This window comes from Terrapene carolina, unplaced genomic scaffold (genome assembly GCF_002925995.2).
Source record: "Terrapene carolina triunguis isolate 2854851 unplaced genomic scaffold, T_m_triunguis-2.0 Scaffold66, whole genome shotgun sequence".
NCBI classification, from domain to species: Eukaryota; Metazoa; Chordata; order Testudines; family Emydidae; genus Terrapene; species Terrapene triunguis.
Genome location: NW_020664417.1, coordinates 22,611,648 through 22,638,904, shown reverse-complemented (window position 1 = coordinate 22,638,904; position 27,257 = coordinate 22,611,648). Strand labels below are relative to the sequence as shown.

The window sequence follows — 27,257 nt, the reverse complement described above, 5'->3', positions numbered from 1 at the left end:
GGAGGCTATGGGAGTATAGCCCCCTAGCACAGGCCGAGTGTACACTGACAAGGAGTTTTTCTGTTGGTTGATGAACACCACCTTCCTGAATATCGTTAGCTACGTTGACAGAAGCATTCTTCCACTGGCATAGCTGAATCTGCAGTGGAGGTTTTTTGTCTTTTTCACACTCCTGGCCGACATAGCTATGCTGATATATCTTTAATTGTTGACCAAGCCTTAGATATCCAGGCCCTAAAACAAATTTCTTAGTTATTAGAGGGTTAGTGAAAATTAGTGGCTTTACTGCTGACTGGTTTTTATGGTATACCTGACTGGTTTTCACGTGGGTGTCCAACTACCCAGTACCTACTAGTTTGTTCCCTGTTAAAAATTTTGTTTCTGGTTTTAATTACTTTATTAGCGAAGAGATTTTCTTGGTAGAAATGTGGATTTTTCTTTTCCTACACCTTTTAAAGCATTCTTAGTAGTCTTATGCTGGTGTTAGAATATGTTCCGTATGTTCTTCATGTGTATTAAGACTGTTCTTATGTTCCATTCTCTGGCATTCCTTTCAGCGTAAGCTACATATTTTTAATACTTAGATAGTCATGGCCCCTCTTTTCCTTTCATGTGCTAGTGTAGTACCTTCATAACTGTGGAAAGTGTCATAGCCATCCTTTGGGGTTAATTGGATCACTTTTGTTAGGGGATGGAAGTAATATATACTATGAATATTAAATATGCACAGTTCATGTAACTAATATTGACATACGTGTTTTCTGCACCCAGTTTCTTTGGAATCCTTCACTTGTTTGAGAGGAATACTATGGGGAAAGAAATATACCATGTTGTGTTATTCCTAGAGAAGCTGCCCAAAGCCTTCTATAATTCAGAAGCACAAGAAGGGTTGGGGGGGGGAGGTGTAGGAATCTTACATTTTGAAAGGAGGGAAGATGCTTTATCACTCCTACAGTTTGGAAAACTGGATACATGTAATGAATATCACCAATGCTTAAATCTCAGTTGCCCTCACATGATTTAGCACCCAAACTAGTCCAACTACAAATAATCCTCTTCTTATGTTGTGTATCATTTGTGCTGTCCTTGCTCTTAGTCTTAGGCCTGGTCTACACTAACCCCCCAAGTCGAAGTAAGGTACGCAACTTCAGCTACGTGAATAACGTAGCTGAAGTCGACATACCTTAGTTCGAACTTACCGCGGTTCAGACGCGGTCCACACGCGGCAGGCAGGCTCCCCGTCGACTCCGCGGTACTCCTCTCGCCGAGCTGGAGTACCGCAGTCGACGGCAAGCACTTCCTGGTTCGACTTATCGCGTCCAGACCAGACGCGATAAGTCGAACCCAGAACTTCGATCCCCAGCTGCCGAACTAGCGGCTGGGTGTAGACCAGCCCTTAAAGACTATATCTACACTGCAATTAAACACCCTCAGCTGGCCTATGGCAGCTGACAAGCTCACCAGGCTTGGGCTGTGGGGCTGGGAGGATCCAGAGCCCCGGCTCTAGCACAAGCCCAAACATCTACACCACAATTTTACAGCCCCACAGTCTGTTCCATGAGCCTGAGTCATGGGCTGGCCACAGGTGTTTAACTGCAGTGTAGTCATGCCCCAAAATAACTTTTTGTATAGAAAATAATTCCCTCCCAGTATTAAAGTGTCATACTTAACCACAAATCTATTTACCTTTCATTTATTTTTCCTGATACCAATGCTAAATATTGAAATTACTTGTGTTTAGTTTAGGAGTCTCTAGATATCTTTCTTGCTTACTGAAACTTGAACATTAATGCAACAAAAGAAACTCATCAATACCTATAATGACCTCCTATGAAGTCATACACAATGTTGTGATTGAATGAATGTATGCCTGGCGTGACCAGAAGATGAAAATGATTTGTATAAGAGGGATCTTATTCAAAGATGTCTTCAGCAATGGCAAGGGAATACAGTAGAGGAAAAGCCAAATATATGCCTTCCCTCCCCAAGTTTTCTTTAGTGTGAAAGTCCTTCTAAAAGAAACTGGCACCCAAGATATTTTGGGAGCAAGGGATACTGTATCTTGCTTTTCTCATTAAAATATTAGAAAGAATCATTGGTATTGAATTGTTTGGACCAAGTCTAAAAAATTCCATAGTTCCTTCCACTCCAGGAAATAAAATGCAAGAAGTGTGACTTAGAGAGAGACTGCCAATAATTTAGAGGATTTTACCCTTCAGCTATGCCCAATAAATAATTCAAACATGTATATTTATGATGCATCATTACTGGATATCACTAATCCTTCAAAGGATGATAGCCCTAAATACAGCACTTAGGCAGCAGGAGCCCAATCTTTGGCTCTGTCTGAGTAGCATTTGGGACTAGATCCAAGGGTTTGGGACAAATGTTAGGCCACCTTTATGCACCCACAATCCTAGCGCCAGCAGTGAGCTGGTTTGACCCTTGATACAATTTAGGCCACATCTAGATTAAAACAGGTTGCATTTTAAAACATGTTAGTTAACATACTTTAATGAAGTATTGATTCTAAACAAAATCTTTACACCTAATGTAAGCAGGGTAAGTTGTGTTTAAAAATATCTGATCAGAAACACCCAGAGACAAAAATGGGATATATTTCATGTGCCTCTGTCTTACTGACATGCCAACTGTCTGCTGTAATTCACATAAAATCAACATTTCTAAACTTCCGTAACTACTGTTATTTCTTCCTTTTTGGGTGTTTTTGTTTTGTTTGGAAGGTAGGTTGTGGGTGGGGCAACTTCATTTTTTGTTTTTTATTAAATGTAAATAAAATAATGCCAACAAAAAAACAAAACACAAAGGCACATACTAGAGGTCAGAGTAGATAACCTGACCTCCATGATAAATGAGAAGATTATTCTGCCTCATACTGGACACTTGTCAATAGCTACTCTTTCTGATCACAAATAGTTTTTCTGTTAGCCACTCCTATCCAATTTTTTCTCAAAACTTTTTTCTGCAGTGATGTATTAGCTACTGATGTGGATTTGCTGCTTGGACCCTGTGTTTATCGCTCTGTTTTTCATTTTCAGTGATTGGATGGATGTGTGTTACTTCTGTCAGCAGAAGAGCAGTGTCAGTAGCATCCTGGATAGCTCCAGAAACTGAGGACTGATGTCCTTGATTTTGTTTTAGATGTCTTCTGTTGCTCGTCCAGGACTGATGTTCAGGAGTTTGTATAATATATGACAGTAGAGCAGCTTGTATGTAGCTGTCTAGTTTTATTTTGGTCACCATTTGGTTTAATCCAGCCAGCTGGTGACTAAATTAACTCAATAACCTCTAATGTTACCATCTAGCTAAGTTCAAATTCTACTTTATTTCTTAGTACTTAATGGGAATTTTAAAATGCAGCACATAAACATACTGAAATCTACAATCTACATTAATATGATGTATTATATCCCTTATGCACCCTAGAAGTCCATAAAACATCTTGTAAAATTAAAGAATATTTTTGCATTCTGTTCAGTAAATAGGTTATATACCTGTTTGATCAACTGCATTTGCACACTGTTTCTCAACTCAAGCACACATGGAACTTAACTGTTCCACTATTTAAGCTCTGCAGAATGGCATATAAGCATGGCAAGATAATTTACTCCATGGGGTCATCTTATGCTTACTATATGAAACAAGCTCAGTTTTCAATTTTACAGTTGGGACAGTCACTATATTTTTGTATGTTTGCTGTGATAACATTGCACTCAACCCAGTATCTGTTTTGAAATTCATTGTTCGTTCATTTGTTTCTATTGGCACAAACTGTTTCTACTACAGAAACTTACTTTGTAAATTTACTAAGGAATCACAAAACTGTGTCTTTGTCATTTGTTTAGCTTGGTGTTCTGTGTGAATGTTTTATTGTGCATTTTTAATTAGTCTTCAGTTTTTACTGCTTGCTAACTTTTATTTAGGAAGCGTATTTTTTTCACTGGTCCCGCAAATATCCACTGTTCTTTGCACTGTCAAATCCATTTCTCACAATAATCTTGCTTTGGGCTGAATATTAATTAAATGATCAAATATTATAATATACCACAAACTAATCATCTCTAGTTTCTGATAACTTATAATTTGCATAACTTAGTTTTATTATATAGGTCTTACACTCAATAGTCAATGGTCCCACCTGGCACCTCGTTTCTTTTAAAGAAAATATTTCCCAGGTGACATTTTTTCATGGATCTCAAGGTATTATTAAAACTATTTTGTCTAGCAGTACTTTGCTCCTATAGGAATGTACTGTAGCTCTCTAATACTTCTGGACCTGTTTGATATTTCAATTTATTGTTTTAATACATCTATTTTGACTGTCTGCATCTCAATCTCTGTGTTCTGTGAATGACAGAGATTAATCTCTTACCTTTTTACAGTTGGCACTATATGTGCTTTCATTCCTGGAACCCAAGGACCTTCTGCAGGCAGCACAGACATGCCGTTATTGGAGAATTCTGGCTGAGGATAACCTTTTGTGGAGAGAGAAATGCAAGGAGGAGGGTAAGGTTCAGGAAAAATGCTAACATAGTGGTAGAAGCAGCTATGGGTGTTCATCTTCATTTATGTAAGAAGCTTAAGATTTTTAGAAAGGAATTCAGTTGGGTGTGAATTTGTTACTAATGCTTGACCTCTGTAATAAATATCTTTGAAGCAGAGGTAGAAAATATTTAATGTGGTATTTTAAAATAAACTACAGTTAAATGTTAACATTATATCTATAAAAAGGTTATATGTAGTATAAAGACCTATATATGCTGTATCCATTTGGTACAGTATATATACTATTAAATGATTTTTGCAATGTAGAGTTAATTTTCATACAAACTACCACAGAATACTTTACAGTTACCGGGAGAATAGAAAGAATGCTTTAAAGAGTTTGGGTACAGTGACTCATACAAACAAAAGGAAAGTGATGTACAGTGAAAGCAAAAGGCACTGAATTGTGAAATTGATAAAGGTACAAGTATTCTTGCAGTAACAAGGGGAGAATAGAATGATGTAGTAATTAGGAAAAAAGTGAGATCAGTGTGGTCTAGTGCCAATTGTAGGCTCAGTGAACAGGGAGGTTTCAAAGTTAGACTTGAAGAAAAGTGGTAATTTAATGGCTCAGGTAGAGGCAGAGTTTCCATAAACAAAAGAGGGTGCAGCCTACAGTGGTGTGGCAGAATCCCTGTGAAGAGTCAAAGAAGAGCACCGTGAAATAGGCAAGATAATAGATTTGTATAGGGTCGGAGAGAAAACAGTAAGGCCTTGGAGAGTTTGAAAAACATGTAGATCTATTTTTACTTGTATGAATAGGGAGCCAGTGTAGGGATGGAGCACATGGATGCAGTCCTTCTTTGAGTCGTGGTCCTTGTGCATATTCCACTCTAAGTGTCCGTATGCTCCATGCACCTGAGACTGGAAGATTTCTGCTAGCAGTGTCCATTGGTCCGTGCCTGCACCCCTCCTTTCCTCATGCTTTAAAACAAAGGCATGAAGGTTTGACTTGGACCAACTGCCTTTCCATTTCTTTTTACCACCCATGGTCTAAGACAGAACCCCTCTGTGTCCACGGTATTAGCTAGCGTTTTTCTTCTTCAAGCTTGTTCTTATGTGTAAATAGTTTTTAAGTGTAGTTTTTAGTAGTTTAGGGTAAGAGGTTCCCCCACTCCACCAAAGGTCTTCTCCATATGGGGTGCCTAGTTATTATGTCCAGGGTCCGGGTTTCAAGAATTGTGTGTCCTGCACCTGGACTTTTCAGTCAGTGACAATGACAACAAACACCTCTCCTGCTTCAGGGAAGCTTTATGTCTCCTCCAAGTGCAGCATCTGCTGGTTCTTCCCAAGCTGAACCTGTCAAGTCCGTGAGTACAGGCTCTGAAGATTCCTAATGGCCTGCAATGATGAGGCCCCACTACGATCCTTCCTGTGCCCCATTTGGTGGCTGCCTGCCTTTTTTTTTTTCCTCCAGGCTTGGCATCTGATAACATCTGACAGCTGTGTTCTGGAGATTATCACCAATGGATACATAGTTGAGTTCCTTTCCTTCCCCCGTTCCTCTCCACGGACCACCCCCGTCCCACAAGAGGATTCTCCGACAAGAAGTAGACCTTCTGCTCCATCTGGGAGCCACAGAACTGGTACCTCTTCAGCATAGGAGAAAAGGGTTTTACTCCAGATATTTCCTCATCTCCAAGAAGAAAAGAGGTTGATACTAGCTGTCAGACAATTAAATGTTTTTATCTGCATTCTGAGATTCAGAATGATCATCCTGGACTCAGCTCTTGATTTAAAGGACGGTCATTTCCACATAGACATTTATCATGCACGCAGGAGATTCCCGATATTCACCAAGGACCTGGACCACTACCAATGCAGAATGCTCCCCTTCAGCCTCTCACCAGCACTGAATGTATTCACTAAAGTGCTATTGCTAGTGACAGCCCATCTCCACTGTAAGGGTTCTTCAGTGTTCCCCTACCTTAAGGACCTGTTACTCATGGGAGATCTCTACATGAAGTACGGGAAACCAGACAGTCCCTACTCAGTCTCCAAATAAAGGTAGAAAAGTAAATTTTAGTTCCCACACTGACTACAGACCTTATTGGGGCAACCTTAGATTCAAACAGTGCCAAGACATCCCTACCTCAGGACAGATTCTCAGACAGGATCTCATCATGCAGCATCAATGGAGCCACCAGATGACAGTTCAAACTTGTCTAATCCTCCTAGGTCACATGGCCTCGTATGCCTACATGACACCTTTGCAGGGCTTCACCTTTGATGCTTATAGGCCAAATAAGCACAGTCTGACAAACTGGCCTCTCCCCCCCATAAAACTCAGGCTTCTCTCTCCTGAGAAGTGAGAAACAGGCTGTGTAGCATTTCCCTTTGTCCCTCCCCCAACCACAAAAAGACTGATCACAAACGCTTCCTACCAGAATGGAGAGCTTAGCTGGACGAGCATGTGGCCCAAAGTATCTGGACCCACCAAGAATCCCACCTTCGCATAAACCTTCTGGAGCTGTGTACAATGCACAAAACCTGTAAACTGTTCCTGCCATTATAGAGTCATAGAGCTTAAGGCCAGAAGGGACCACCAGATCATCTAATGTGACTTCCTGTATCTTACAGGCCGCCAACATCACCCTGCATCAGCACACTGAGTCCAACAACCAAACTTAGACCAAAGTATTGTAGATCACAGGAGACTGTCTGTGACACGTACCTAGAGAATAGAAGGGATAGAGGTGCACCAGTGCCCAAGTCCTCCGCAATAGAAAGGAAATGTTTAATGATGATCTTGGCAAGTGATCACTAACACATTGCAGAAGGTGGCCAAAAAAAACAAACAAAACCCACAACAACCCCAAACCCCAAGGTCACTGCCAATCTGACCTACGGAAAATTCCTTCCCAACTCCATATATGGCAACCCGTTAGACCCTGAGCACATGAGCAAGAACCAGCCAGCCAACAACCTGAGAGAGAGAGAACGCTTGGTGCTATCTCAGAGCCCTATCCCTCACTGTCCAACGTCCCACCTCCAGCCATGCCAATCCTTGAGGAAGGAGATTTAAAAAAAAAAAAATACATAGGGAGGGGAGTGGGGTGGAATACTTTTCTGACTCCTGAATGTGGACAGCTGAAACCCTGAAACATGAGCTTTTAGGAGCATAAGACCTAAACCAGAAGTGGACCCCAAGGTTGCTGAGCTCTGCCTCTCACCATCGCAGGCAACCCTGTCATATAAACACACTCATAAATCTGTCCAGCTCTCTCGCAAAACTAATTTAGTTGGCTGCCCCCATTTATTTGGACTTTATATGTCCATATGTGAGGTGGTTTGACTTTTTGTCCTCTGGGTATAGATTATGTAGGCTGGACCCTGGGCCCCTGTGTAGGCAGCTGAAACAGGTCTGTTTGTTGGTGCCTTGCTCTCTGATGGTGTGGGGCAGAGCTGATATAATCAGGGAAACTTGCTAGGCAAACTCAAGAGGTATGAACAGAAGAAGCTAATGAGGCAGTTTAGAGAGACTCTGAGAGGCTTTCCTTGCAGGTTTGCTACTACATGTGATTTCAAAATGGCCAGCAATGGAACAGTGGTGGTGACCTACAGTGGATGTGCCATTTTCTTTTCTTCCTGAAGCCAGAAGGGACTTCCTGTGCATTAAGTGCAAGTTGGTGGCTGTGCTGGAGGAGAAGAGCCTTGGAATGGAGCGCAAGTAGAGACATTATTGAGAACCAGAGAAGCTGAGGAGTATCTAGACAGCCACGTTCAGGAAACATCAGTATGCCAGGTTCAAAGAAGAAAGAAGCTGGCCAGCAAGGAGTCAAAGGGAGAAGAAGTCAGAGAGGAGGCCTAGCAGTTCATAAGGGGCAAGAAGTCATGGCAACATTCTACACAGACAAGGATGGGTAAGCAGTGGCCACCAGAGAGAAGAGGACCAGGAGGAATTCCACACAGCTAGAAGCTTCCAATCAATACCAAGTTCTTGACAAGGAACTGTGGAAGATATCTCTGAAGATCCAGCTGATCCAAGGGAATGGAGGGATGTATGGAACATACCTGTGAATGGCAGCTTGGCCCAACCTGTAAGAAACCAAGTTTGCCCACAAACATATCTCCAGCTGTCTAAGGGAGACAGATCATTCTTGTTGAGGATTCAATACCCAGAAGAATTCAAAGAACATTCTGCAAAGGACAGATGGACAGACAATAGAATGGTGTGTTTTCTTCCTGAAGCCAAGACATGAAATGTAATTCTAAGACTGCATAGGCTTTTGAAGTCAATGGGCAAGGATCTATGGATGATGGATGGTTCAAACTGGTAATAATGACACTGTTGTGTGATATCTCGGCAGATGATAACTGACTTCAGGAAAAGAACGTCCAAGTGATTTTCCCTGAAATCCTTTCTGTCTCAGGACTGAAGGAAGGTAGAAGATTCTGGAAGTGACGTGATATAGGGTGAATGGGTTTAATTTTGTAGAACATTTGATCCACCTTCTGTGGGGATAGACGACTTGTATAGTTCAGATGTCCTCCACCTCAATAGAAGGGAAACCAGCCTCCTCAGGGACAGGATGGCTAGAGAAGTTAGGAGGGCATTAAACTAATAACGAAAGAAACGGTAAAAAGAGGAAATATGAGTACTTGTTTAGCACAAAATTGAGATGTTGAGAACAAAATCAATCCAGGGAACCAAAGGACATGAAGAGAAGAAATTCTTTAATTGCCTATACACCAGTGCAGGGAGCCTGGGTAACAAGAGGAATTAGAATTGCTCATTTATGAGCATGAATTCAATTTAGCTGGCGTTAATGAAACCTGGTGGGATGATTCGTGTGATTACAATGCTAAAATCAATGGTCATCATCCATTTAAGAAAGGGGAGTGGCATTCTGTCAAAAATGGCATTACCTGTTTCCAAGTCCCTCGTCAATAATAATGCAGAAAAGGCAGAAGTGTTAAATAAATATTTGTTCCTTATTTGGGAAAAACACAGATGACCCAGTCGTATCATATGACGACATATTTTCCCTTTCACTAGTATCTCAGGAGGATGTTAAACAGCAGCTACTAAAGATAGACATTTTTAAATCAGCAGCTCCAGCTAACTTGCATCGAAGAGTTTTAAAAGCGCTCTCTGAGGAGTTTTCTAGACCATTAATGTTGATTCTCAGTAAGTCTTGGAACACTGGAAGAAAGCTAATGTTGTACCGATATTTTAAAAAGGTAAACAGGATGAGCCAGGTAAAATTTGGGCCTGTCAGTCTCATCTCTCTCCTGGGTAAGATAGTGGAGCAGCTAATATAGGAGTTAATTCATCAAGAATTAAAGGAGGGTAATATAATTAATGCCAATCCATGTGAATTTATGGAAAATAGATCTTGTCAAACTATGCTGATTTTTTTTTAATGAGGTTACAAGTTTGGTACACAAAAGTAACAGTGTTAGAACATAAGAACATTCCCAGCTTCTAGCAAACAGAGGCTACGGATACCATCCCTGCCCATCCTGGCTAATAGCTATATGTTGATGTAACATGCTTAGATTCTGTAAGGCGTTTGACTTGGTATAATATGACATTTTGATTAAAAAAATTAAAATGTTATAAAATTAAGAGAAGAGTTGTGTTCAAAGGCTGTACAATCCATCTTTAGCAACAGTATGAAAGATTCCACAAGGAGATGCTATGACAGCAAAATGGAAGACATTTTCTACAGCATCGTCCCATATTCCTAGAAGATGCTGAAATCCCTACTATTTTGGATTACCTCCTCTCATTAAAAAAATTCGAGTCTCTTTCTCAGCCTTCTTTGGGTGCACTTGGAAGCTATTAGCACCTTTCATCCCCTGGTGACAAGTGTTTGATCTTCACCCATCCTATGACAATACCAAAATCGACACTGATGTGGGACCTCAACCTAATCCCGTTGGCATGGACAAAGGCTCTGTTTGAACCCCATCATCTTCTATCCTATCTATGAAGAATGCCTTCCTGGTTGCACTCACCTCAGCCAGGAGAATAGGTGAACTGGAGGCCCTCGTGGCAGACTTATCTTTACAGTCTTCCATTGGTACAGTTTCCTTAAGATTACACCCCAAATTCATCCCCAGAGTAATCTTGAAATTTCACCTAACTCAGGTCATATACTTGCCTGTTTTCTGCCTGAAGCCACATGCCACTAGAAAGAACATGACACTGCACTCTGGGTGTCCATAGCGCATTGGCATTCTACTTACAAAGGACAAAACCTTCTTAGAAATCTCTTAAAATGTTTGGCGTCTTTGTGAACAGATGAGGGGGAAGCCATATCTTCACAGAGGGGCTCAAAATGGATTTGAGGCTGCATCCTGCTGTGTTATGAGTTAATAGCCACCCCTCTCCCTCAAGGAGTGAGGACCCACTTCATCAGAAGCTTCACTTTGAGATATCCCTGTTCAGCAGATCTGTAAAGCAGCAACACAAGGCTCTCTGATCATGCCTCCACAAAACAGTACATTGCAACCCTCTACAGCAGCCACATCTTTTGGCAGAGCAGTCCTTCAATCTGTAGTACAGAAAGGGTTCTTTTGGACCCTTCTCCTGAGTTAATACAGCATGTGAGTCATCTAGAGTGGAATACATATAGGGACCCTAATTCAAAGAAGAAAGAAAAGTTACATACCTTGTACAGTAACTGGAGTTCTTAGAGATGAGTAGTCCCTATCTGTGTTCCACTACCTGACATCCTTTCCTTCTATTGTGAGCCTTAACCTAAGGTTATTTGCAGTAGAGAAAGAACTGGTGAGGCGGTCAGTCCATGGTCATCACTTATGATACCAGATTTGCCCGTTACTTTGGGGTATGCTCATTTATTAGGGTTACTCTTCTGCGGGGGAGGGGGAGTGTTCCGTAATTCTTTCAATGTACTGCTTGTGTCACTTGTGTTTTCATATGGAGTTCTACTTCTCCCTTCTGCAAGTCCCCTCCCAATGGAGCTATCCTGCAGGACCTATGTTCCCCAGGGCTAGGTTCCTCCAGCCCGGAAACGGATGAACACACACATTAACAGAGCAAGTCTGAGTGGACCAGGTCAATCAGCACTTTCAAGCTGACCCCTTATATGTCCCTGGACTCAGTGGGCTGGATCAAGCAGCACTTTCAAGCTGCCACCCTTATATACCACAGGTACCTCACCGGAATAGAGTAAGCCTGAGCAGTCTGGGACAAGCAGAACTTTCAAGCTGCCGCCCTGGTATGTCACAGGTTCAGCACGTCCCTATCCCCACTTTCATGTTACAATTGTACTGGTAATAACCCACTTGATGAGCAAACCCCATAGTATTTTTGGGCGCTACAGGGATCTTTAGCGTAGGTAAGAGAAGCGTTGCTGCAGAGTAAATGGGGGAAGCCAAAAACACAAAAGAGTAAAGTTCAGTGAGAGAGAGGGAAGCAACCAGCTTAACCATAAAAGTTATTTATTGAATAACCATGATAACTACACAAGAAGAGCCTAAACCAACATAAGTTACATTATTAAAGGTTACAAAAGTCGTATATAGAAAACCATACCTGATAAAACAAGTCAGGGTTAGAAAGTTATACCTGAGGTAGAAAAGAAAACAGAGAGAGAGGGATCTCACCACTCCAGGAAGCTTGAACTGGTTCCCAGGTGATGGTGGTAGCTCAGGGTCCTGAGTGCTGGAGACAGGCAGAGCCCCCAGCACCATCAGTCTGGAGAAGATGAAATCCCAGTGGAACTGATGCAGAGTTTGGATCCATGCATCAGAACACTTACTGGAGTGTGGGTAGGGTTTTTTGTAGGGAAACAACAGTGGTTCAAGGGAGAACACTAGATTTGTTTATGGGAAAACTGATGACTCAAGGCGTTTTTTTAAGGCTAGACAATAGGAGCTGATCACTTTTGGCTATGGGTGGTGTTCCTTCCAGGGAGCTCACAATGCTATTACGCAGCTTCAGTATTTTGGATATGAATCAAGGATTCATTACTAAAATTGGACTGATAACTGCTGAGCTGGGTGTGTGCAGGCATAGGTTCATTAACATCTGGAGCAGAGATCCCCTAGGATGCAGTGCGTCCCTGCTTTTCTGGTCCCAGAGTTCAGTGCGGTTCTTGCCTTGTAATCTCTTCTTGATTCTGTATGCTAACAGAGATGCATCCCTGTCCCATCTTTGATGCAGATGAGACTAGGGAAGTTGCCTTAATCCTATCACCCTTGTCAGGAGGGGTCTAGGTGTGTCTCCCACCACCCTTCACTGCTCTCTGCAAGTCTTTTTCTCTGATCGATTTTGGTTCAAGCAGAGGCTGGGGGGTGGGGGAGTGTCCTTCATGAGTCAGACAGGCTGGATACTGTGCCCTGGTTCCCCAAGTACACAAAGCTGACTGGTATCGCCTATGCCCTCAGTTCAGAGCACAATGAGGCAAGGGATGGACCAACAGACACTGCTAGCAAATTCTTTTGATGTCAGGCACATGGAGCACATGCAAACCTAGAGTGGAATACAGCTAGGGACCACATATCTCAAAGAACTCCACTAACTGTGTACAAAGTAAGTAACCATTCTTTCTTCCTAGCATGTCGAAGTGACATAACTACAGTGCTCTGGCCCTGGACCTTGGAGACACATACACAGACAACCAGCCTTCCCTGAAATTTAGAGAGTAGGGCTTTAGGAGAAATCAATAAAAGGGCACTAAAACAGACTAACGTATGAATCAACCTGTAATTTTTAAAGGCGCCTAAGGTAGCGAGGTGCCATATCCTATTGGAGTGGGAGTTCTCTTATCCCGTTAACCTCCTTTGACAATCCCTGCCTTTAAAGGTTTCACTTTAAGACAGAGCCAAAATAAAGATATATTCTTGTCTTGTTCTTATGATGACAGTATTGAGAAAAGAAAGATGAAAGAGTGGGGGTTCAAGAATGATTCTGTAACTTCTTAGGCTTGGAAACCAAGTATGTGTGATTAAAAATGTCAGAAGGGATGACACAGGAGAGGGAACTCTTTTCCCAGAAAATGTATTTCAGACTTTGAAGCCCTCAGTAATTTGAAAGTACAATTTAGTCAAGACTGGCAAATATAGGTACCAGAGAATGATTTGAGAAGGATGGAGAAGTGGGAATCATCCATGTACTGGCAACGACCAAGACTGAAGCTAATAATTAGATGAACCAGAGGGAAAAGATGTATAGAGAAGGCAAGTGGGCTACAGACAGAAACATAAGGTATTCATTGGTAGAAAGGATGAAGCAAAGCTGAAAAGCCTTCAGCAAAAATATGAAAAAGGACCAATTATACAATAGTGGTAGTTCTAAAGAAAAGGAAAAAGATCTAGTATAGGGAGGAGGGCAGGATGACATCCCTGAAGCACAGGACAACAAATGAAGTTGGAACAGTATTTGGTGAGAAGGTGATTATGTCACCATAATATATAAAGTTTGGGGGTGAAGAGAGGTTGATGTTTGGTGGAATTGACAAGATTTTCTTTTTTTTTACTTTTAAATTCATTTTAGGGATTGACGAACCATTGCATATCAAGAGAAGGAAAGTAATAAAACCAGGCTTCATACATAGCCCATGGAAAAGTGCTTATATCAGACAGCACAGAATTGATACTAACTGGCGGCGAGGAGAACTTAAATCTCCTAAGGTAACCATTTCTGAACTATGTACATGTCAAGAATTAAGTAGGATCAGCCTGTCAGCTGTTAGTTTTGTTTTGGACTAAACTAAATCATTTCTGACATCTAAAATAGCTTGAAAAGAGGGTGTTAAACCCCTTTGTGCCAATTTTTTTCTTAAAAATAATTAAACCAGAAGAAGAAAGTCATGTATATTTTACAGTGTAGAAATTTATGTATGTTTCTACCTATCCTGTTTTAAGCCAAATGAAAACTTCTGAGCATCTGTAAAGGGGAACATCTGTAGTTGTCCTTCTAAGGGTTTGTAGGAGAGCCTGGGCCCACCCACTCCAGTGGGCTCCAATCCAGGGCCCCAGTGGTAGGCAGCTAAGTCCTGCATCCTGGTGCGTTATGCAGCTTCCTTGCGGGATCACTTCCTATTAAGTCCCCTCTCTTTCCACAGGATAAAGTAAAATATTAAATGTAAGATAAAATTTCTAATCTTCGAAGCATCACCAGTCCCTTTGCAGGCTTGGTCAGGCCACAGTAGACAGGCCTCAGGCAGCAAGAGCTCCTATAAATTCTTTCCCAAGAGCTCAGGTCAACTTACCTCCACTGTCTGCCTGGTACTAAGATACTCTGCTTCCCTTTTTAAGTGCATCCAGTCTGTGCAGGCTTTATAAGTATGGTGGGACAAGGCCATCTGAGACCAGATCAACTCCTTAACCTCTTCCTCTCCTTTGTAGGGTTTGTATACCTTACTCCAGCACCATATCAGAAAATCAAAATATAGTTGCTGCTTGTAGAGTTAAATCCTACTGCTGTGGCACCATGCAACAACATTTTCACTGAGGCCCCAATCCTGGGAACGTTTATACTGATACTTAACTTTACACATGAAAGTACTCCCATTCACTTCAATAGGAATACTTATGCATGAAGTTAATCGTGTGTTTAAGGTATTTTTAAATTGTGATATGAAACTATTACATAAATTCAGATATTTGTTTTCATTTCGTGTCTTATTTTTACATACATTTTTATAGCTTTTTAAAAGTAAAGTACCGTACCTTTTTAAGATTTCATTGCCTTTGAAAATAAAAATGAAGTACTATAATATAGATGAAAATTGTTGCATTTCAGCCTGATAACATTAGCAGGGTATGCCCACATTTTAATGATATTGATACTAGATTATAGTATCATAATGTGCTTTATTTATGCAATAATGTAGCAGTCATATCATCAAGTCTGATTGTGTCTCTGGCTGCCCTTTATACATAAAGAACAGCCAGAGACTTACTCCAGTCTTTTTAGAGAAATTCTGTGACTTTTCTTAATTTTTGTGTAGTAGTCCAGAAAACTAAACAAACACAACAATACAGGAGTTACCTAAAAAGCTGAGAAAATCTCCTACTATCTGAATATCTGACTGCAACTTTCTGTGTTTCTGGCAACAGTTCTGCATTTTTTGTCATATCATGCTATGCTGTAATTATTAAAATGGTAGCCCCAGACATTACCCAGCTTCCCATTTCATATCAATAGACATTTTGAAAAGTATTCAGATATTTTAAATAGTAAATTCCTTGTTTAATTTGCATGTTCTGATGTAATTGATCTTTACTGTACTGTAGTAAAAGTAATCTGTTGCAGTTTTCCATAATCAAACACTGAAAATGCCATTTTTGAAAAATGACATTCAAATCCACAAACATGGAAATACATATTTTCTTCTCATTCAGCCAAACTAACTTTTGTTTCTTCATAACGTAAAGGTTTCTATAGTTCTTATTTTGGATAGTATCTGGTACCCAGTAGATCAGGAGGAGTGGGGTGGTTAAGAATATAAGTACACATTAAGACTAGTTCATAAAAATGAAAAAAAATGCATTGGATAACAGAAGCAAATTTTTTGTTCATAGGTAAAATATTTTCCATGAAATTATTCTCATGCTTTTAAAGATTTTATTTTGATGTTTTTAAAATTATTTTTTAGAATACAGTGGTCTATCCAACGTGTTATCCTAGTTTTAGCAATGATCTATCTCAATTATTTTAGAAGAAGGGTAAAAATAGTGTTAATGCACCTGGTCAGCTATACAATGCTATATCATGGATGACATTTTATATCAAGGAAATGTCTTCCTGACTCCAACTAGTAATAAAATAGATCTGAACCATAAGGACTGATGATGATTCAATTTTTAATCTAGTTACAGTAATTTATACACGCTTCTTGCTGATGTACACCATTCTGATTCTGATTTTCTTTTCTGTTTATCTTCTAATCTTTTGGCTTACATTGCAACACACATTCTTTATTGTCAGGTGCTCAAAGGACATGATGATCATGTAATCACATGTCTACAATTCTGTGGTAACCGAATAGTCAGTGGTTCTGATGACAACACATTAAAAGTTTGGTCAGCAGTTACAGGCAAGGTAAGTTGGTAATTGCTGTTAAGATCCCATGAAATGGACCATTGGCATAGTAGTAGCAAGCTTAAAAGTGTGTTACTAATTTATCCTGTTTCCCAGAACATCTTATATCTTTGCCTTTATTGCTGTCTGGTGCAAAACAAAGATAGAATATTAAAAAATATTTGGGCAATCTTTCTCTACTCCGAAATATGTCTATTTTATGAAAGTCACCTTGATGTGAAATTATAATGCTGTTCATGTTACCATTGGCATATATACTTGTTCTCTTGGCAGCTGCTCTATTCTTGTGGAGTCATTTTTGACATTGATTACAGAGAATTTAGACACATACTATGTTATCTTCCCTATAGGTTAATTCATCCTGACTTTATTCACATGGATCTTGTTTCTGGCTAATGCTTGTGGCTTCCACATTTATTTATATGGTTTTTAAGTTTTTCAAATGTTTTTTTTTATTGGCTATAAATAGCCTTAGACTATTTATTTCTCTTTATTCTAGCAACAGAGTTTCTTCTAATTTCAACAGCCCAAATATTGATAGTGGCAAGCTTAAGATATAAAAGATATCCACATTGTAATATTAGTCTTAGATGTATTTAAAGGTTTTAGTTTCTGTCTTTGCATGCCTCAAAGAGCCTTGACTGGATTGTAACTACTACCTTAGGGAAGAATAAAATAAAATGTGGTATGCAAGCAGCCACACCCAATTCAGCTGGCTTCCCTTCACTAAGCCTAGTTCATGAAAGAAACCACCGTGCAATTTTAACATTCTTTCATCAAAAAGGACAGGATGGAGTTATTCTTTAATGAAAAACATGTGTTTTGTACATTCTTCCTCCTCAAAAATATAATGTGCCACTGAATATATGAAATTAAACATGACAGGATGACTTGTCAGCAGTTTTAAGTTCTCAGGAACATCTTATGTAATAATTAAAACATCTTTATATGAGAGATGTTTACACCAAACCTTACAGAATATTCAGAAAGTGTTGCGTCCAGTATGGAAGAATTCTGTATTTGACCTCATCCTGACTGAAAAAGAGAAATTGCTCACAGAATGAAAAATTTAGTGGTCGCTTATATGCAAGTGACCATGACTTGATGGGATTTGTTATGTACAAACAGAATAAAGTCCAAACCAGTAAAATATATTCTTACTGCTTTGAAAAAGCCAATTTCACAAAGCTGAAAACAATTCCGAGCCAAAACACATGGGAAAGAATTTAAACAGAAAAATGTGAATAATTGGGAACTGTTCAACAACATTTTACTTGGTGCCCAAAAAGCCACAATCAAGAAAGGAAACAACACTGATTAAAAAACAAACTGGCTTAGAGGGGAAATGAAAGCAGCTATTAAAATAAAAATATATATGAATAACCAATGGAAAAGGGGAAGTTGATATAAATTGAAGCTAGGAATTGTAAAAAATTGATAAGGGAAGTAGAAGGACACAAGAAGTCTGTGGCGAGCAGAGTTAAGGAGCTGTTTAAGTACATTAGGAAGAAAAGGAATCCTAACAATGTTATTGGTCCATTATTAGATGGAAATGATAGAACAGTCAATAATACTGAAAAGCCTAAATGTTCAATAAATATCTGTTCTGTATTTGGGGGAACCAGATGATGGATTTATAAAGTATAATGATGAAATACTTTCCATTCCAGCAATTACTCAGGAGGATGTAATAAAGTTAGACATCTTTTAATCAGCAGGTCCAGAAACTTGCATCCAAGAGTTTTAAAATATTTGGTTGAGGCGCTCTCTGGATTGTTAATGCTGATTTTCAGTAAGCCTTGGAACACTGGGGAAAAAGCTAATGTTATGCCAGTATTTAAAAATTGTCCCTGCCCCATTGAGGGTAATTAACCATTAGAAAAAACTTACCAAGTGCTGTGGTGCATTCTCCATCACTGGAAAGTTTTATATCAATATTGGATGTTTTTGCAAAAGAGATGCTCGAGTTCAAATAGCAATTAATTCAGAGACATCCTATGGCCTGTGTTATACAAGAGATCAGACTATATGATCACAGTGTTCTGGCCTCATATGAACTGATTAAATTTCTTTCACCTTCCTCCAAAATACTAACTATACAAAATATTTTTCAGTGTTTAAGAACACTAGTTGGACACACAGGTGGAGTCTGGTCATCACAAATGAGGGACAATATCATTATTAGTGGATCTACAGACCGAACACTTAAAGTATGGAACGCGGAGACTGGAGAATGTATTCATACTTTATATGGACACACGTCTACTGTGCGTTGTATGCATCTCCATGAAAAAAGGTAAATGTTTACTTAAAATTAGATATCTTTTTTGCCTCTTATTTTGTGTTGTTTTTTTTTAAAGGAAAATGTACCTAAAATTTCATTAAGTAGTCCTAAGACAGTAAAGGTCTGTGCAATATAAAAGCTATAATATTCAGTAAAAATATTACTAAAATTAAATTTATACACTCAACATGAAGTGAAAAGAGCAGCTGACTGCACAAAGAAAAGGTTTGAGAGAATTAACCAAAGTACAAACGACATAAACCTCTCCATATACAGTCAAATAGTTACCTATAACTTTCTTTCAAAGTTGTATGTTATTGATGTGATCCATTCTGCTATGCTACGTAACAAACTGTCCTTGTTTTTAACTTATTTTTGTCCATTTTGTTGTAAACCTTTACCTATTTTAAAATTACCTTTTTAAAAATGTCTTCGGACATGAATATATTTTATTTAAATTTCTTTTACACTGTCATTTCATTTCAACAATAGTATATCAATTCAAGAGACTTTGGCTGAGATGTTGTAGTTATTTGTTTTAAAGCTTTGCATTGTGTCTAGAATGTTGTCTTGGCTATTCATCCCTTCTTTTCCTTCTAAGAAAACTAAGGTTTTTCTGCCCAGATAGTTAATGGAATTACAGTAATCTTCATTACTATTTATGGTTCCAGTTTCAGTAGGTTCAAAACATTTTAAAAACTGATATTTACTGTACAAATCAAGTGACATAAATGTTGCATAATGAAGAAAAACTTCCAAAGAGGGTTTTAAAAATAAATAACAAATACTGGGTAAGTGTAGTGCTCATTAAAGCAAGACTATATTACTGGCTTGAGCTAACCATATGTAAAAGTAGGTGGTATGTAATCTGTCACATACAGCTCTCCCAAACTACCTCAGTCTTGACCTGCAATATCTTGTTATTCAAGTCTGCATCTCTCCTCTTAAATACTGACTGCCAATCACACCAAATAGTTTGGTGGTGTGATGATGAACAGGGTGGGAAAACCTAACATGCTTTAACTTTCAACCTAAATAAAATGTGAAGCCAAGCCAGCTCTTCAGAAGCAGGCCGACTAGTACTCAGGCCACCTCGCCTTCCAGAGAAATAAGTTCAGTTTAACTGCTTTATGCACAAAAGGTTGATATATCAGTCTTCCTGCTTTAGCATACATGATACAAATAACATGGAAGTTTATATGCTAAGTGTAGTTTTTGTTTGTGTTTCACCAGAGTTGTCAGTGGGTCTCGAGATGCCACGCTGAGAGTTTGGGACATAGAGACAGGCCAATGTTTACATGTTCTGATGGGACATGTAGCTGCAGTCCGGTGTGTTCAGTATGATGGCAGGAGGGTTGTTAGTGGAGCATATGATTTTATGGTCAAAGTATGGGATCCAGAGACTGAAACCTGTCTACACACACTGCAAGGGCATACTAATAGAGTCTATTCATTACAGGTAAGCAATTTGCATCTAGTGCTCTAGATTCCCTTGGATACACCACCTTTATTGTTAAACTACTAAAATTGTGGATACTTCCTAATCTGCAGATGCAGTCCTAGACAATACAGAGAGATTCAGGTTACCCTCATCCTACCTCCCTCCCTCCTCTTGCTACATATCTTGTCTTAATTTAGAATGGGAGCCAAATCCTAGTTTGGGTCTCTGAGAGCTACCACAGTATGAATTAATAAGATTTTTTTTTAAATCACCGTTGTTTATTGTACATTATTTTTTCTTTTGCTGTGAATATTCTTGTTTTCAGTGTCCCTGTTTTTCATAGCTTATCAGCAACTGAGGAGCTAAGTCCATGCTAAGTTAACCAAAAGTAATGTCCCTTTGATAATCTGAAAGTTCATGTATATAGTATTCTAGAATTTTAATCTTAGAGAAGGAACTTAGTGCTAAGGTATATAGGGTAGCGCTAGACTAGTTCAATCTGTGCTGCAGTAGCTGGAACATTCATGTGCTTCTTCATGTGGAATATTTTACAGCCATGAAAAAATTACTTCCACCCCCCCAAAAATGTAGTGTTCATCTTTAAAATTAAACCAGAGCTTGTCTCTCTTACTCCAAACTAAAGAAGAACTTACTTAGTAAATAAATGCTGAAAAGACATATAGCCACAAAAAGGAGAGAGCAAGCTGCTTCTGGTATTTACAAAAAACAAGTTTGAAAGGAGATTTTGTGTGTCCTCTAGAAATTGCATTTATTGAAACATAAGGGGTTAGTTTGCATGTTATCCCTTTCAGTATACAACTGTTGGGTTCCTGACTAGCAACACTTCACAGAGTGTTATAAAAACAAAAACAGTGGTTTATATTTGTGTGTGGACCTAGGATTTTAATGGCTGTTAGTGAAGGGTTCTGATCAGCTCCCTGCTAGAGGCCACGTCTACATTTGGAAGGTTTTGCTGGTGTAGCTGTACCAGCCCAGTAAAGTATATCAGCAAAGCATTCCTAGTGTGGACACTTTTGCCGGCATAGTTTATTCCAGTCACACCTCCACCCCCACTCCAGCAGAAGTGCTGTTTTGCCGTAATAGCTGAGTCTGCACTAGGGGCTTTTGCCAGCACAGCTATGTTGGTCACAAATCACATCTCATCACACCCCTCACCAACATAGCGATGCAGTAAAAGTTTGTAGTTGAAGACCTGTTGTGGATCCTCCTCTACCTTTTCACCCACCCTGAACAAGTCTCTGCAGAGCTGAAACAACTTCCAGAGTCTGAGAAGGCATTTAGGGATTTATTTTGTGCTAGGGCTTGCTGGCACCACAGTCAGACAGGACAGCAGATGGAGAACTGGGAATGGCATTCTGGCTGGCGAACTGGGGGGTTGGTACTGTGCCTAACCCTCTACTGTTACAAAGGCCTGAGGCTAATACTTGCTCAAACTTTTTTTTTAAATTGGTAAATATAATTAAAAACAAGAAATCGCATGTCTGCTAGGCTGGTCTGAGGCACAGGAAGTGTGGCTCAGTAACTGAGAGACTGGAGGATTTCATAAGTCATTTTGAACATACTTGTTTTCTAATAAACACATTCTGTTTCTTAACTTAACGTGGGGCCAGAAAGAGAGAGTGACTCTACAGAGGTTAGAGCATTCACCTGTAAATGTGGGAGATCCCTGTTCTAATGACTATTTGTACAAAGTAGAACTGTTTGAGAACCCCATCTCAAACTATCCCAAAGCTCAGTGGTTAGGACACTCTCCTAAGAGTTGAGACGTGGACTCAAATCTCTGCTCCAAATCAGGCAGAGGGAGGGATCTCCCACATCTTGGCTGAGCGCTGTAACCAGTGGGCTACAGGTTATAAGGGGGCAGCACTATCACCTCCTGGTAGTGGTGTGTTGGTTGTGGTGTGTGGTTTTATGATGTTTATGAGAAAGAGTTCATGGCTGTGAATTCCAAGCGGTGATAGATGTCTCCCTCCAACCTAGACTTAAGCCACACCCCTCTCCCTGGAGGCTTCTTGGTGGCTTTTGTTGATCCCATTCTTAGGTACCTAACTTTCCCTGTGCATGGTATTAGAAGCCTAGGTACCTATGTCACAGCTGTAGATTCCAGTAGACATCAGAGCACCTAGTATAGTTAGCATTGCAATGCTGAGTCTATGTCACCTTTGTGAACCCAGCCCATAGATGATAGCGGACTGGACAGCATATGTTAAATGCTAGTCCTTACAGAAAGAGTCCTCAGAACCACTGATTTATAACGCATTAAATTTTTTTCAAAAAGGTTTAAATTCATATTCTTTCTTAATTGATGATTTAGGTGCAGTATTCACTACCTGATCACCACCACTGGCTCTTGGTTTTAGCTGACAAAGTGCTTGTATTAACTTTTTGCTCTGATACTGCGGATAGATGTTACATAGAGTGAAGTTGTTGATTTGATCAAATGAAATATTCCACAAACGTTTTTTGGATGAGGAGGTTGACACGGAAGGCAGAAGATCCTTTAAAACTCTTTGCAGTTGCTTGAAATATCAGAAACCACTCAAACATTTTCTGTTCTGTTTGCTTGAATTTTTAGCTATGTATAGTACTATTCAAAGACAGGGTCAAAGTAAAGTGTCTATCGGTATGTACTTTTCTCCTTAGTCAAGATTAAGATCTGTAGGTGTTGAATGCAGAACTCCATAGGCCTTGTCTACACTAGGAAATTATCCTGATAGCATCAGGTGTGCGTGGTTAATGATAGGGTCATGTTAAACATAAGGCTTTGCACTGAGTTCTAAGTTGTATTTAACATTATTAGTTAACGTGTTGTACCATAATGTAATTTCCTAGTGTAGGGGATAGTGCAAGGTCATACTGTATACTGTCTTATTTTGTGAAACTCTGAATTAAATGCAAGTAGCACACTTAATGTTTTTTTCACAGTGTGAATGATAAGAGCTTAATACAATTGCTTGTAATGTGTTTACCTTTTTTTTTTTTAGTTTGATGGCATCCATGTAGTGAGTGGATCTCTCGACACTTCAATCCGAGTTTGGGATGTGGAGACGGGAAACTGCATTCACACATTAACAGGCCACCAGTCATTAACAAGTGGAATGGAACTGAAAGACAATATTCTTGTGTCTGGGAATGCAGATTCAACAGTCAAAATCTGGGATATCAAAACAGGACAGTGTTTACAGACATTGCAAGGTGAGCTTATACTATCCAAATATAAACACATTCATTCAAAATACTAAAAGGCTGGTGCAAAATTAGTGCAGGTCAGTCCTCAATTTACCAATTGCTTCAGTGCTGAGTGCTACTGAAATAGTTAATATCAAAGTACTTGTTCATATCTGTTAAATCTGAGCATTTCTACTTCCCATATATTGCTAGAGGACAAAATTAGCTTTAGGGAGATTGTTTCAATTTTAGGTCAAGTCAAGCTGTGTTTTAAATGTACAGTCTTGTTTAATGCACCATTCTGGAATGGGGAAAGGGAAAAGATTCCAACCAGCATTTAAAAATAAAAAATAACCTATATGCAAGGAAAACAACTACTGATCATTTAATGCTCAAAAGTTGGCCATGGCGACAGCTGTACTATTTTTTGTATTTGTGAAATTATCTTTCTGTGAATAAACCCTTTTATATAATTAAATCTAAAATCATTTGCCTATTATGGAAAGACAGCTGTTCTGATAGAAATTTGCTATCTGTATGTTAGACTAATAAACCACAAAAATATGTAGGAAATGGCATCTCAAATCAGCCAGTCAACTTAGTTATTTAGGTCACTTGGACATTCCAAAGCCTCCAGACTAATTGGGTTGGGAGGCAGTGAACACTGTCTGTTACAATAAATCAAGAAAAATGAATGGAAAACATATCCTCCATTTAAAAACAGGAAAGAGACAGATTTTAGTTTTCATTTTGACTGTTGCTGTGCACATGTACACACATTCACTTATTTTCCTAAGCAAGTCTTTTGTAATATCTTTCCCTGGCTTTTGCCTGCCAGGGAAAGATATTTCTGGGAGAAAACCCACTTCACTAAAAAGCATCCTGCACTGCTTAATTACTGGACAAAACAAGCTCTGACCTTTTAAAGGACAATTACTATGGGATGGCTTAAGGGAAAAAAGACATGTAAAGAAAAAGAGTTTTGTTATTTGAGTTAATATTTAACTATGACTTCAACTGGAGTTTTCTTGTCTGTGGGGGTTCTGTAACATTCCACCAGAAGGGATTTTAAATTAGATTAACGCTTGAGCAACAGCACCATTTCGTGCAATCAAGGTTTAGCAATGACCTAGGAACCAGACCACCCTTTCTTCCCAAAGGGGTGGGAGTAATAATTACCTATTCTGTGAACACTTCCTTCTACTAGGTAAGTTCATTTTGATGAATCAGATGAGACTACACACTTGCCCCAGTGTTTGTTACAGTAATAACAGACAACTGTGAGGATGGGGAGTTTTCAATATCTGTACTAGTCCTTTGAAAACACAGAATGAGGCTTTTGTGTATGTTAAATATTTGATTTACCTTGCATACAAATATATCTAAACATGGTAACCCCTTACACTCCTTTCTAACCACAAGCAAAATTCTTTTGGTTTTACTATTGTAGGTCCTAACAAGCATCAGAGCGCTGTGACCTGTTTACAGTTCAACAAGAACTTTGTAATTACCAGCTCAGATGATGGGACTGTAAAACTTTGGGACTTGAAAACGGGTGAATTTATCCGAAATCTAGTCACATTGGAGAGTGGGGGAAGTGGAGGCGTTGTGTGGCGGATCAGAGCCTCCAACACAAAGCTAGTGTGTGCGGTTGGAAGCCGAAATGGAACTGAGGAAACAAAGCTGCTGGTGTTGGACTTTGATGTGGATATGAAGTGAAGGGCAAAAAAATGAATTTGTCCAAATGTGTAGACGATGTTTCCCTTCCCTCCCCCTGCAAAAAAAACAAAAACAAAAACAAAAAAAAAAACACATCCCTTGTCCTTGGTGGTGCAGGATGTTGGCTTGGGGCAACAGATCCTAAAGACCTACAGACTATGAAGGAGGAGACTGCGAGATGACAAACCGTAACTGACAAGAGAGGCATTTGCTGTCTCATCACATAAAAAGCTTCACTTTTGACTGGGGCAGCTTTGCAAATATAAGACTTTCTAAATCAAACCAGGTGCAATTATTTCTTTATTTTCCTCTAAGTGCTCATTGAGCAGAGTGGAGGTTAAAAAGTTGTTACAATTCTTGCTAACCTGTTATTTTACCACAGAGATCTAGAAAGTTGCTGCATAACATCTGTTACTGGATGACTTTCAAAGTTGCGAGCATCCATGGCGATGACCAAGTCAAATCCTGGTGTGGAAAAGCGAAAATCTTACTGTGAATTGTTTTTGTACAGTTTTATCAGAGTTTTTTTTTTTTTTTTTTGCCAGCCATTGCCAATGTCAATCACAGTATTAGCCTCTGTTACTCTATTTACTATTGCTTTCATCTACACTCTACAATGCATATGTTGCTCTGAGGTGGCAAGTTGTCCTGGGTTCTGAGAGTTCTTGAATGGATTTAACTCTCAATGCTGGTGCTAGAAGTAGGTCTTCAAGTATGGGATTGTTGTCCCACCCCTGTACTGTATTCCCAGTGGCCAAACTTATTTATGCTGCTAAATGAAAGAAAGTAAAGCAAATTATTTGTTTTTTAATTTTTTTTCTGCTGTGACGTTTTAGTCCCAGACTGAATTCCAAATTTGCTCTAGTTTGGTTACAGAAAAAGACTTTTTGCCACTGAAACTTGAGCCAACTGTGCCTCTAAGAGGCTGAGAGTTAAAAAGTTTCAGACAATTAAGAGTGAAGTTTGCCTGCAAGTAAAGAATTGAGTGTGTGTGCAAAGCTTATTTTCTTTTTTCTGGGCAAAAATTAAAACACATTCCTTAGAACAAAGCTATTGCAGCCTGTTCTGTGGGGAAACTTTTTTCTTTGTGAGGGCTGTGGTGAATGGAATGAACATGCATAATAAAACTGACAAAAATTTTAAAAATATAAATACAAAAATAAAATTGCTGGTCAGTCTTAGTGTTTTACAGTATTGAGAAAAACAATGGTTAGTTATTGCTGCAAGGAACTGACACAGTGCAAAAACTATTACGTTTTTGTAATAAAGATGTACAAGCAAACAAAAAAAAAAGAAAAAGTCAAATGGTTTGCCTCATTCTCCAAGAGCCACAACTCAAGCTGAACTGTGAAAGTGGTTTAACACTGTATCCTAGGCGATCTTGTTTTTTCCTCCCTTTTTTGTTTTGTTTTATTTATAGTCTGATTGAAAACAATCAGATTCCAGTTGGTTAATTTTAGTTATGTAACAACCTGACATGATGGAGGAAAACAACCTTTAAAGGGATTGTGTCTATGGTTTGATTCACTTAGAAATTTTATTTTCTTATAACTTAAGTGCAATAAAATGTGTTTTTCATGTTAGCATGTCTTTTTCTTCCAATGGTTTGTTACTGTACTAATATGCAACATTGAGGCCAGTATATGGGCAAAATCTTGACCTATCTCAGACTATGAAATGTGTAACATCAAGTCAAGTTTCTCAGTTTACTGAAAAGAGAGGAATGTACAGAAACCAAAATGCCTTCAAGGGCTTCTTATGTAACAAAGTTCTACAAAGAAACTTACTCCCCCCCCCCCCCCCCCCCAACATGCAAGAACACTGAGTCAGCATCTCTGTGCATAAGTCACTGTATTGAATTTGTCGCTGGGGCTTCAACAAACATGGGAGTTAGCTTCCTATCACTAAGAATATACTACTAGGTTAAGATTTGACACTGGTAGGAGTTTGCCACAAAGTTAATCTGTAAATCAAGAGGAAAATTACATGATTTAAGCTTTTTGTGGCTATTATAGTTTCTTCTCAGACCATTTTGT

At 39.2% G+C, this 27,257-nt stretch overlaps 1 protein-coding gene across 4 annotated transcripts in view; it reads left to right on the top strand.

Moving 5' to 3' along the window:
• FBXW7 (F-box and WD repeat domain containing 7) overlaps positions 1–26,804 on the top strand; it is a 280,045-nt gene extending 253,241 nt beyond the window's left edge. For all 4 annotated transcript variants that reach the window (XM_026647851.1, XM_026647854.1, XM_026647853.1 and 1 more), the window contains 7 exons: positions 4,404–4,527; positions 14,036–14,172; positions 16,475–16,588; positions 18,703–18,884; positions 20,106–20,331; positions 23,319–23,529; positions 24,953–26,804. In XM_026647851.1, coding sequence (XP_026503636.1) covers positions 4,404–4,527; positions 14,036–14,172; positions 16,475–16,588; positions 18,703–18,884; positions 20,106–20,331; positions 23,319–23,529; positions 24,953–25,221 — 1,263 coding nt within the window. In that variant the 3' untranslated portion in view covers positions 25,222–26,804. The remainder of the gene's footprint in view (positions 1–4,403; positions 4,528–14,035; positions 14,173–16,474; positions 16,589–18,702; positions 18,885–20,105; positions 20,332–23,318; positions 23,530–24,952) is intronic.
• The last annotated feature ends 453 nt before the right edge of the window (positions 26,805–27,257 follow it).